This window comes from Cryptomeria japonica, chromosome 11 (genome assembly GCF_030272615.1).
Source record: "Cryptomeria japonica chromosome 11, Sugi_1.0, whole genome shotgun sequence".
In the NCBI taxonomy this organism is placed as follows: Eukaryota; Viridiplantae; Streptophyta; class Pinopsida; order Cupressales; family Cupressaceae; genus Cryptomeria; species Cryptomeria japonica.
In genome coordinates this window covers 423963261-423976609 of record NC_081415.1, presented here as the reverse complement: position 1 = coordinate 423976609, position 13349 = coordinate 423963261, and the positions used below count along the sequence as shown (strand labels likewise).

General features: G+C 34.6%; 1 protein-coding gene across 1 annotated transcript; it reads left to right on the top strand.

Annotated features, from left to right (window-relative positions):
* Positions 1 to 7700: 7700 nt before the first annotated feature.
* On the top strand, positions 7701 to 12289 carry LOC131073642 (nucleosome assembly protein 1;2). Its single transcript, XM_058010142.1, has 11 exons — positions 7701 to 8008; positions 9576 to 9613; positions 9856 to 9951; positions 10035 to 10127; positions 10418 to 10505; positions 10595 to 10671; positions 10769 to 10903; positions 11045 to 11103; positions 11187 to 11361; positions 11472 to 11515; positions 11600 to 12289. The coding sequence occupies exons 1-11, from the start codon at positions 7948 to 7950 to the stop codon at positions 11772 to 11774; spliced, it is 1041 nt and encodes a 346-aa protein (XP_057866125.1). The 5' UTR covers positions 7701 to 7947; the 3' UTR covers positions 11775 to 12289.
* The last annotated feature ends 1060 nt before the right edge of the window (positions 12290 to 13349 follow it).

Below are 13349 nucleotides of genomic sequence, written 5' to 3'. Positions count from 1 at the left end.
AGCCTTATCTATCATCTATTTATCTGAACATCATTACCCCAATCAATTGTTGTGTAGTGGAGAGCAATCCACATCTTTCCAATCTTAGGATCAAATCAAGTAGAGGTCTTTGGGTGCACAATTCCACTTCCCACTCAATTGGAGGAGGTGAAGAACCAAGGTGAAACAATTTCATTTGTATGCTTTTTATGCTTTGTTTGGTTATTTGATATTGTATGCTTTTGAATTCACCAACCCTGATTTCCTCATGCTCAACATCTACCATTGCACAAGCCAATGTTGTTGAAGTAATTTAAGCTAAAATAAGTCATTTGGTTGACTATGAAGCTAATAATGTGATGGAATATATTGTATATCTTGGTGATCCTTTGTTGCCATAATTTCAAGGTGGTTCAATCCTTTGTTAATATTAAGAATGTTCCTTTTTTTCCCTCTCAAATCTATTTGGTGGCTTGTTGAGATAGATGTTAACCCACGTTCTCCTTGTAAAGGGTTTTCAACTCTCAAGTGGCATAACAAAGGTATTAAAAAAAATTGAGCATATGATTAATGACAAGGGTTTGATTAAATAGGATATTCTCAGATTTAGACCTTTGATGTCTTGATTCTTAGGAGATAACTTTTTAATTTCTACAATTATTGGTAAGAATGATCTCATTTTAAAAATTGTGTATGAGACACCGTTGTGTTACAAATTTTCTTGGAAACATGGTGGCAAATTAATTGTTGTGGTTGTTAAGAATGTTTATCATGTGCTATCTAATGTGGATGAATTTCATTGTTACTTCAACTCCCTATAGGGAATGAATTATTCAAAAGTTGTGTACTTCCAAACTCGATTTCATTTAGTCTAATTTGCTTGATCTCAAAAAGTGGTTTTTTAGATGGGTTTTTATTGAGTAAGAGGTTATCTATTGGGGATATTGTATCTATTGACATAAGCTTTATCTAAGTTCCGAGGAGAGGAAAAAAGATCGCACACCATATTATATTGTTGACAATAAGCTTTATCTAGGTTTTGAAGAGAGGGAAAGGATTGTGCACCTTTTTATATTGTTGTTTCATTAAAACTATTTGAGCTTCTTTTATTCCTTTATTGTATTGTTAGTTAGAGGTGGAAGGAATTTATTAGTGGGATATCTTGTTTGGCTCTATTATTAAGTTTGTGTTGTTCTTTCTAAATTGATTCATAAAATTTGGCTAGTGTTGTCCACTAAGATGTTATGGTTTATTTGGATAAATAAAAAAAACATAGTTTTCAAGGTGATTGTAGAGATATTATTGTCTTTTATAATAATTCATAGTGTTCCTCATTTTTTTGTAGGTTTGTGAGCAAATTAATGGGTTTGAGGAAGAGATCTAGTTTCTAGTGGAAGTTCATTTAAAGTGTAAATATAAGACCAAGGCAAAGGTTGATACTTTATGTGGTACTAATGAATAGCATGCTTAAAAATGTGAACATTGTGAAAGCTTAGGGGATATTGTCTACAAGAACTATTCTATCTCCAAATTTAGTGACTTTGATGGTAGTCCTATTTTTGTCTTTTTTGAATGGTAGATTAGGAAGTGCACGAGGAATAGGGTGTAGAAGTTCATGAAAAAAATGTTATTGATACCATGAAAGTCGAAGAGAAGATGAAGTTTGTCAAACTAAGTGATTAATTGTTAAAATTGGTTACTTTTGGTTGGCCATATCATATAATGATGGCTGATGCACTTATATATTTTGTGGCAACCAATTATGGCATTCATATCCCACACATAGGTCTAACATTGCACTGGTTGTGGCTTACCAAATTTATTAGTATTCTCCAACCTCACTTTCTTACTCCATTTTGTGTTGTTTTGGAATAAAATCATATGACACAAAAGGGAACAATGTTTGAAAGTGATATCCCTGTTATTCTATTTTACCCTCTTCAATCCTTCATATATTTCTATGTAAATATATGAGGCAAAATCAAACCTAGTATTGACCTATGTATTCTAAATCTTCATGGCCATCATCATCAAATTAAGAGGCATCCTTCTGTTAGCATCTTTACCCAAAATCTGGCATAGAGAATAATAAGTTTTGACAAAATTGCTCTCAAATATGGTAATGTCTAAGGGTTCTTGTTCAAGGAATAAGATTTCCACTCTTCTATTTTTAAAAAGCTTCTTTCTATACTGAGGGATCTCATCACATCTCATAGTTTTCGTATGCCTTGTGTAATTTTCTTTGAGCTTTTCTAGGTCAAATGCTACTAGGTCTTGCCTTTTTAGATCAAAGAAAATGACAATTCCATCTAGACTTATGTCCACCAAGATTGAGCCATCAATTCTCCTAATTATTTTTGTGACATGATTGAATTGCTTGGCCAAAACCCTAATTAAGTCCACATCTACAAATACACCAGGAATAACTAGTCTACCTATATCAAAGAACCAAGGGTTTGATATGGATATGGGCTTGTCTCTATTCCCATAAAAATATGAAAATAATTCCCACCCTAAAATTGGTATTATTGCATCTCTACAGTTCCAGAACATTTTTCTTTGAAAAATGCTTTAGCCCCCTATTCCATGAAGGATTTTGGTACAATCTCTAGGATATCTTATGTGTAATCCCCTCGGTTTCTTTTTTGTACTAGAGACCTCATCTTTCTTACTAGAGGTCTTGTGTTTTTACCAGAGGTATTGCCTTTCTTAGGTATCGTGACTGAACTATAGTATATTAAGACTAGTTAGGGTTCCTGTTTATAGCCTATTCAAGAAATTTTATGCACAATTACTAAAAGAAACTACTGATTTCACCTTATACCACCTACTGAGAAAGACAAAATAATTTATTGGTTTTATCATTACCTGAAACCCTAGTTGGATGTAGGAAATCACCTAGAATGGCCTTCCAGAGATCCTTCATTTGAATTCTCAAATGCAAAGTAATGAGAAAATTTGATCAAATTATAATTTATTGCATCAAGTGTTAGACTTGTGCGAATGTTGTTGTTGATGTCAAACCCTGTGATTCGGTTAGGACCAGATGTAGCATATTGAGTAGTAGTGGAAGACAGGTTTGTATGCGGTGTTGAGCAGCAGTGGAAGATAGGTATGTGTGTGATGTTGAGCAGCAGTGAAATATAGGTATGCATGTGATATTGAGAAGTGAAGTATATATGGATTACAAGAATAATTTTTGGAAGATCCTTTGCTTCAGAATCTAGTGTTTTGCTACTCATGGTTGAGTTTTTCCTTTTGTATCAAGTGTTGGTATTAGTTATGATAGTTGAATTTCTATCTAGATGTGTGTATTGCAATATGATCTATGAATTCTATGCTCCAAAATTTGTGGCATTCGTATCTTGAAGATGGAAGTCATTATGGGTCTAGTAGACCTTTGTCTTGCTCTAGTAATTGAAGCGTGTGTTCCAACAATTAAAAAGGAAGTGTGTGCAAGATCAGTGAAGGCTGACTTGGTTACCTTGTTTTGGTCAAGGCATGTTTGAGTAGCGTGTTGATCTAAGTGATGCATTATCTTGTAAACTTTTTTTGTTTGCCCAACTTATTATCTTATCGGTGGTACATACACACACACACACATATATGATTCATGAGTATGTGAGTAGTAGAGTGTGATGTGGGATGTGTGTGTAAGAGAAAAGGTGTGAGTGCAGTTATAGTATTGTAGTAATCCCTTACTAGATCTATTGCAAGCAGTTGGATTGACAGATTGAAGACAGTATTGCAGTAATCCCTTACTGGATCTGTTGCAAGCAAGTGTGTTGACAAGTTGGAAAAATTGTTGCAAAGATCCCTTACCGGATCTGCTATAATAGTTGTTTTTCTATCTAATCTTATCTTGGAACTGACGTCATGCATTTGGAGATGCAATTTTGCTTAGTTCACTTATTTCTATTACAGTGAGCATTCCGAAAATAAGCCATATTGTAATCAGGCAGTGAGCCATCCGATAGTAAGCCACCTTTATAACTAGGTTATATTATTTTGAGAGTTAACCCTCTCCATGATTTTTCCCATTTGGATTTTCCATGTATAAAAGTCTAGTTTCTATCTTGTGATTACGTTTTCCATTTATTCTACATTTGTTGATTCATGTTGATGAGATTAATTGCTAAGGTTAAAATTAGTGGAAAGTTTTTATTGCTATGGGAATATTGATTCACTCCCCCCTCTCAGTATTTTGGACCATTCAACAATTCAACATCAAGTTGGTGAGTTATTTCATGCATGTCTTCATTAAGTTCCAATCGTGTGAGTACCAACTTAATTTAGTAGTTATGTTGGTTTTTGAATCTCCATCATTGATTTGTTTTTAGTAGATGACTATGATGCCATTGATTCTTCTTTGACCTAGTGAGCTAGCTAGTTTTTCTATCATGGAAGTCTTTCGCTCCTTTTCTCTTTTCCCCACGAACCTGTGGGTCATCTGGGTCCAACACTAATCTTCCCACAGGGCCATGAGGTATCATTCCCTACTTTTGGGTCGGGTCCACTAGACACATGGCACTCACCCGCTATCCATCGACCTGATGCCCCTTTGAGTCATCACCCTTGCAGGGGCATGGGGAATTCCTTGTCTTTTCTTCCTTAGCATTGGCCCCATCATCTATGTGTCACTCTCCTGTGTTCTCGCATCTTGTTCAACGTTTATGCCATGAACCTTGTGAGGTCTCATTAATTTGACCCACTAACTATTGGCTTACCCCTTCTTGCAAATCTACATGTTATCCTCTAACTACTTGTGTTAATCATTGGAGCCGCAAGACAAGCATTTCCTTTGATTGTTTACCAATCCCGCCATCTTGTAGGCTATCTTCTAACATTATTCTTCACTATGCGGGGGTACAGGGAAACCACAAGTGGTTTCATTCCTTAACCTTCACATCTTACCTTGAAATCTCACAAGAGCCGCTTAGAGCTAGGTGCAGGGAAACCACAAGTAGTTTCATTCCTTAACCTTCACATCTTACCCCAAAATATCATAAGAGTCACCTAGAGCTAGGTGCAGGGAAACCACAAGTGGTTTCATTCCTTGACCTTCACATCTTACCTCGAAATCTCACAAGAGCCGCTTAGAGCTAGGTGCAGGGAAACCACAAGTGGTTTCATTCCTTAACCTTCACATCTTACCTGAAAATCTCATAAGAGCCACTTAGAGCTAGCCCTCGTGGGGATGTGAGGGATGGCTTTTCCTCTTCAATATCATAGCACATGGGATCTATGGAGCCTCCTTGCCATCCCGTGGGGTCTAGGCTTAAGGGTTATCACAAGGTTAACAGACTATCGCGGGGGAGTCGGGAGGGGGAATGACTTACATAATTTTAGACCTACCATGGTGGTTTTCAAGGGTTATCACAAGGTGAACTATGGGCATAAAAATCATAGAATTTTGACAATCCCATCAGATCCTTTGTTTTCCATAGTTTCAAGGTGGTTCAATCCTTTGTTAACATTAAGAATGTTCCTTTTTTTCCCCTTCAAGTCTATTTGGTGGTTTGTTGAGATTAATGTTAACCCACTTTCTCTTTGTAAAAGGTGTTCAACTCTCAAGTGGCATAATAAAGGTATCAAAAGAAATTAAGCATATTATTGATGATAAGGGTTTGATTTAATGGGATACTCTCAGATATAGACCTTTGATGTCTTGATTTTAGAAGATAACTTCTTAATTGCTACAATTATTGGTAATAATATGCTCATTTTAAAAATTGTGTATGAGACAAGGTTGTGTAACACATTTTCTTGGAAACATGGCGGTAATTAAATGATGAGCTTGTTAAGAATGTTTATCTTATGCTATTTGATGTGGATGAATTTCATTGTTACTTCAACTCCTTATATGGGGTGAATGATTCAAAATTTGTGTATTTTCAAACTCAATTTCATTTAGTCTAATTTGCTTGAACTCAAAAAGTGTTTTTTAGATGAGTTTTTATTGAGTAAGAGGTTATCGATTTGGGATGTCTTACCTATTGACAATGAGCTTTATCTAGGTTTTGAGGAGAGGGAAAATATTGTGCACCTTTTTATATTATTGGCATAAACTTTTCTTAGGTTTTGAGGAGAGGGAAAAGATTGTGCACCTTTTTACATTGTTGTTGTGAGATTTTGCCATGATCTAGAGGCAATGGAAAGCACAAATAAGAGAGAACAAAATAGACGATAGGAATAAATTGTATTCTATCAAGATGTAAAATGTGATCAACTGGATCATCAATCATTGTTACATACAATGAATATGAGCCTGCTTATATAGGCAAGGCTATATGGATATGTGAGCACACAAACATGACATGTGTCTCAATAAGAAACAAGGGTAGGTAGGAAATAGGTGAGGTAGGTAGGAGAAACAATAAAATATTCCACATGAGGTGGATCACCCACCGAAGGCGGAATTATCACTCCACAATAAGTTGATATGATAGAGTAGTAACAAGATCACACCATAAAAGGTGGAAATTCTCCTACACACTATCCCAATGTGGCACAAACACCCAAGTGTCTCATACCCAAACTACTATGAGATGCATTATCCTAAGTAAACTTAAGTATAGTGTAATAATATCCAAGATGAATAATTATTTACACCAACAGTTGTTTTGCTAAAACTATTTGAGCTTCTTTTGTTCCTTTATTGTATTGTTAGTTAGTGGTGAAGGGAATTTGCTAGTGGGATATCTTGTTTGACTCTATTATTAAGTTTGTGTTGTTCTTTCCAAAATGATTCATAAAATTTGGTTAATTTGTTGTCCACTAAGGTGTTATGGTTTATTTGGATTATTGGCTTTTGTAAAATAATTCATACTATTCCTTATTTTTTGTAGGTTTGTGAGCAAATTAATGGGTTTGAAGAAGAGATCTAGTAGCTAGTGGAAGTTAATTTAAAGTGTAAATATAAGACCAAGACAAAGGTCAATACTTTGTGTGGTGCTAATGAATAACGTTCTAACAAATATGAATATTATGAAAGCTCAGGGGCTATTGTCTACAAGGACCACTCTATCTCCAAATTCAGTGACTTCGATGGTAGTCCTATTTTTTTCTTTGCTAAATGGTGGATTATGAAGTGCACGTGAAATAACATGTAGGAACATGCAAAAAAATGTTATTGATATCATGGAAGCCAAAGAGAAGATGATGCCAAATTATATAATGATGGCTAATGCACTTATATATTTTGTGAAAACAAATTTTGTTATATTAACTTCTTGCTTAAAATGGTGGTTGAACTTTTGGTTCTCGTTTTGTCTTTTGTAGACTTAGTATTATCATATTTTTCGTCTTGGTTGTATTTATGCTCTTTGAACTATATATGTTTATTATTTCAATATAAAAAAATTCATTATTACACTCTTACAACTCCTAGATCTTAAATACATACTAGATGACTCATCTTGATTAGGATTATTCTTTATAGACATCACCTAATGTACAATTTAAACAATCCACACTATAATTGATTTGAACAATTCTATTGACTAGCAACATAAATATAAATCACCCCATTACAATTTAACCGGTACTTTAAAAGCAACCTGCTACTATAAATCTAAAATATATAAAAATCATAAATATACAATTCCCACTCCACTCATACAAACCTAACCCTAAACAATTAATAATAATAACAATTCTGTTAACAAAATTCCCCCCTCCCTAGATTTTAAACGGTAAGATATCATTGTTGTTTGTGGAGGCCACGTCCAGATTTCATGCAACGACAGACAAATGTTGTAAAGCCACGTATGGATATACACTAATTAATCATCACTGCTTAAAAACTACAAGGTAGGGTTTTAGTGCCCATGTAACAAAAAAGAGAGGTTTTAGAGGGAAGGCGAAGCACCAAACCCGTATATATTTCCATACATTCTCATTCTTCTAATCACACACAAACAATTTCTCTGTTTCTATCTTCGCTCTGTTATTTTTGTAGTTAGAAATATGGCTAACTCCAAAGATGCCCTTGCATTTAACATGGCCGATCTCGGTGCTTCACTGAAAGGTCAGTGTCTCTTCTAATGTCTGAAGTTTTTCTTTTGCCCTTATGTTTGTAAATTATTTTACAATTTTGGGTTATCATTTGATTGCTCTTAGTATTATTTTGGAAGCTGCCATGTCATACTGGTTTTTTTTTTCTTTTGATGGATGAAAAAATAGATGAATCCCATTCCATTTTGACGGTTTTTGCTTAGCCTGGCTTTGGTTGCTGTGTATTGCCTTGCGCTTGTAAAGTTAGCATTTGAATTTATCATATCTTGCACGTATGTGGGTATTGAAGAAATCAGAGTGATGATCGGCGATCAGCGATGTGTTTTCGATTGTTGATGAGCTTGAGATAATATAGGCTGTTAACCGTCATAAGGGATTTTACTGTTGGGAAGCATTCGGATTGACATTTTTTTGGGGCAATAACATCATTGCGGAGTGATTTACACTTATCTTTTGTAAATGCGTTTGTTGCTTTTATATCAGACTTCAGATTTTTGTCTAATTGTGGATTCCATCAATTAGTCATAAGATTTTTATCTAATCTTTTGTGGATGTGTTTGTTGCTTTAGTATCAGACTGTTTAGATTTTTATCTAGTCTTGGATTCCATCAATTGGTCATTCATTTGAGGTTGATTTGGTTTAGAGGTTAGAGGATTCAAGATTTTGCTTAAGTACCATATGATGTTTAAGGATCTAAGGTTCCATAGATGTAATCATATGTAGAATACCTATTAGCTTAGCTATTCAACAATATGATTCAAATTTAATTTGGATAACTTGGGATCTAGTCTATAATAATACGTTGAAATGGCATTTAAGCCTAGTTTGAATTTTTCACCCTGTGTTTTTTCGTTTATAAGTTTTAAATCTGTGCTCTTTCCAATTTAATTTTCGCCGACAGGTAATTTATCATATGTTATGATCTATTGAGGCGTTGTAGTGATTTTGGGTATTCCTAATTGTAGTTGGAAAGCTTAATATCGTGTTATTCAATCCATTTAATTTCTAGGATAGATTCCCACAATGTGACTGTATGATAAACACTTTCTTGTTGGAGGCAAGTAGAATAGATCTTCAAGGTTATCATGGATGACGTCTTTTCTTCACCATTATGAGCGTTATCTTAAGTATATCCTCTGTTTTTCTAGCATGTCTGATTAGCTTGTTGAAGGCAATCCTTGTTTGATGATGTCCATGTTGCTCTCTCAAATATTTGGTCGGTTGTGCACCTGTTTGCTTCTATGTTGTTTTGCATTATAAGATTGCTGTACTTTTTTTCTTTTATCTTGTTAATTTTTTTGTTTGAGAATGCTTAAAATGAATAATACACAAATTCATATACATTCATATATTCAGTTAGACACACATGATATTGATTTACAAGCACACGACAGTTTGCTGCAAGCATGTGATATGTTTTAACCAAATTGTACTTGGCATACAAGCTGTAGTTAATTCAATACAGCGTGTAAAGTTTGATGCATTGCTTTATAAGCAATTGAGTGTAGGATATATGTAATTGTGTGTTGAAGTAGGTCCAATTTTACCTTACGGGCTTAAGATTTTGGGTTTTTAACAGGTGGCAAGGGAAATGAAGGCTTGGTGGGTATTTTAAAGGTACCTTTTATACATTTCTTTGTATTGGTTCAAATTGTTTTGGGCATTATAGCCATCAGAATTTTGATATTTTATTAAAAATCGGATTATATTTTGTTGCAAGTGATCTGTGGTGTTGAATTGAAACAAATTTTCAAAAGCCCAGGATAAATTGCTGGTATCTTTGTAGGATATAATCTGATTTGTAATGGAACATTTCTAATTATCACTGGATTTAAGAAGTCTTTCATGATATGTTTCAGGATAAGCTGCAGACTCTTGTTGGTACCTCATCAGGGTACATTGAATCGCTACCTCACAAAGTAAAGAAGCGAGTGGAAGCATTGCAAGATCTGCAGGTATTGATATGTTTAGATTTTTACTTTCTGTGTAACTAAGGTTCATGTGAAAGGCATTTATGGTTTTTCTGGTGTCAATAAAGGGTAAACATAACGAGATAGAGGCCAAATTTTTTGAAGAAAAAGCTGCGTTGGAGGCCAAGTATCAGAAGCTTTATGAACCTTTCTACAAGCAGGTGTTTTTTCTGTGGTGTATTATTCGCTCTTTTAAGCATTCAAAATTGAAATTTCCATTTAATCCCTAATTTCTTCGTTTCTAAGGAAGTGCCAATTTTTCACGCGCTGTTGTATGTTGTTTTCTTTATCAATAGGTTTGGTCTTATAGATTAAAACTTGATTACGGCAGATTTCATAACAGACAGACTTGCCCCAAACATATGATCATGTCAAGATGCTTTGGCATTTAGGGTAGAAACTTTTTGATTTTGCTCGAACTCCTCAATTTATATGGAATATTCTATTGCAGCGCTATGACATTGTCAATGGAGTAGTAGATGTTGAAGATGATAAAAAGGAGAAAGAGGAAGAATCAAAGAAGGAATCTACTGATGCTGGTATGTAATAATCGTTTCAAATTCTAGGTTGATGTGATTGGAAATTTGGTAGGGAATTGCTTAACTTGATATCTTTGTGATTCTTACAGAAAAGGGAGATGCAGAAAAGGGAGTTCCTGAATTTTGGCTAACTGCCATGAAGAACAATGATGTTTTGGCAATGCAAGTAGGATGTTGCTCCCTTTCCTTGTATCCAATATACAGTTTGGGTATGCCTACCTTTGAAGTCAGTGAGTTAACTGACTTGTTTTTTTAATAAACAGATTACAGAACGTGATGAAGGTGCCTTGAAGTTTTTGAAGGATATACAATGTTCTCGCCTTGACAGTGACAAGGATGAGAAGGGCTTCAAGTTGGAATTCTTCTTCGATGAGAATCTATATTTTAAGAACAGTGTGGTAAGCACTCACATTTTAGTGCCTGTCCAACACTTCCCATTTTTAAATGTCTTAATTTCTCTTTAAATTCTCGACCCAGTGTATGTTTATGCTCGATACATTCTCAAGTTATTGTAAATATGTTTCCTTTATATAATACAGTTAACAAAGATATACTACATGGAAGATGAAAATGAACCTATCCTGGAACGTGCAGTAGGGTAAGTCTAATGCGAGCATCTCCTTTTGCCAATTAAATGATGTGAATTTCCTAGTTTATGTAATGACATTATTTGTCATGCAGAACTGAAATTGAGTGGTTGCCTGGTAAGAACTTGACTCGAAAGGTCATGAAGAAGAAGCCTAAGAAGGGAGCCAAGAATGCAAAACCAGTGACCAAAATCGAGCAATGTGCAAGTTTCTTCAATTTCTTTGATCCACCCAAGGTTCCTGAAGATGATGACGTTGATGATGATGCTGTGAGTATTGATGAGTGATCTGTTTTGCTTGCCATTCTTTGTAGTGCTCAACGAACACACTTTTTACCATCCTGTATTTGTATTTTGATAAGTTTGTGGGTGATTCACAGGCTGAGGAATTGCAAGATGTGATGGAGCAAGATTATGAGATTGGGTTTGTTCTTGATCTGTTGCCAAGTGTTTGGTTTTATGTACCTTTCGAGTATCAGCTTTCATTGATTTTATGTGTGTTTTGCAGATCTACAATTAAGGATAAACTTATCCCCCATGCAGTTGCTTGGTTCACTGGGGAAGCAGGTGATGGTGATGAATATATTTCCGAAGATGATGACAATGCTGATGAAGATGATGACGAGAGTGAGGAAGAGGATGAAGATCACGAAGGCGAAGAAAATGGTCACAAAAATGCTTAGACAATTTGCTTGTTTATATTATGTTCAGAAAGGTCATTGCTCGTTCCTCAAATGTGGGTAGAGATAGAACATTTATTTTTCTTTTGCTGGCAATGCAGCAGAGTGGATTCAAAATACAGCAAGATTCTAGGTGAGTTTTTGTTGAGGGTTTTTGCAGTTTCCAAGTCTGTGGGGCGGTATTTGTTATGGGGTTTTCTTTGCTTCAGAATCTGATTAGGAATAGGATTAGCTTAGAGTCAATTTTTTGGAGGGTGGATTTAGAAGCAGCCACCTGAGTTCAAGCAATAATACAGACATCAGCAACAGGCGATTTGGCTTAAATTGAATTTGTATAGGTGTTGTTATTGAAGAGAGTATGTTTCTAGGTTTTGTTCAGAGATGGTTCCTTCATATTTTGGAACAGTGCTTTGCAAGTTTGAGATTTTTGCTATTGTCAAGAATAGTTGAGGGCTTTTATCATGTGTAGTTTTGTATGTACTTGTCAATTTTGAATATTACGATCAAATTGTTAGATTGTTTTTGGGTATTTTCCTCTGATCTCTTGTTCCTTAGACACCAGACAGGTGCTTCTAAAGTAAAATCGAAAACCAAAGCACACATTTAAAATTGATTGAAAAATTAAGACCAGCGCTAATCTCTACTATAACTAATAAAAATCAAACCATACGGACTGAAAATTGAAAAATTGAACATTATAATGGAAAAATCCAAAACTTAAGAGCACTGATCTAAAATAAATTCATAGAATCAAAGCTAGGAGCATGTGTAATGGTTAAATTTTGCATATCTGTAACATTTGCCATTATCTTTATGCCCATTTTCTTATAGACAATAATTTTGTGCACGGTCAAGGTGCATTATCTTTATCAATAATCATCTAGAATTTTGATATACTCATCCAGATTATGCCCATCTTTACACCCAATCCCAATACATTTGTGCTATCCACCTTGATGATTTTACCATTCCCTTGTTATAACGGTCATTTTCGTTGCAGTCTAGACGTACATAAAGAATTACAATTTGCACAAAATCATTTAAGAGATCAAGTCGGAGAGTGTTTCGATTTTACATATCATCAAAGATTCAGTCGAAGAGTTAAAAGAGTGATGTTTCACAATGCCCTTGTATTTAGAGATTTCAATTGCATTCATTTTACGTCTCATCATTCTTCCTTTTATTTATTTTTGCCTCATCATTCTTCCTTTTATTTATTTCTGCCTCATCATTCTTCCTTTTATTTATTTTTGCCTTTATTTATTTTTGTATGAAGAGTTATTCAAATTTTGTATGAGTTATTCAATTGCATTCAGACATGATCATCCTTTAATTGGTTCTATGCAATTATTCTTCTATCATTTTAGGATCTTAGAGTACCTAAAAGGAATTGAAATCTATTCAATCCTCCCTAAGACAATTAAAATCTACTCAATTCTTCTTAAAGACAATTATTTTCTTGAAAGTGATGTCTTTGTATGCCCTAATATTTAGAGTTATCCAGTCAAATTCAATTGACATTTTGAAGAGTTATCCAATCAAATTCAATTGACATTTTGAAAGTGATGTCTTTGTATG

Bases quoted from the DNA above. Each gene is read 5' to 3' on its own strand.
- LOC131073642 (XM_058010142.1), top strand. From the start codon at position 7,948: ATGGCTAACTCCAAAGATGCCCTTGCATTTAACATGGCCGATCTCGGT. The intron at 9,614-9,855 runs GTACCTTTTATA...GATATGTTTCAG, and splicing joins GCTTGGTGGGTATTTTAAAG to GATAAGCTGCAGACTCTTGT. The intron at 11,362-11,471 runs GTGAGTATTGAT...GGTGATTCACAG, and splicing joins ATGACGTTGATGATGATGCT to GCTGAGGAATTGCAAGATGT.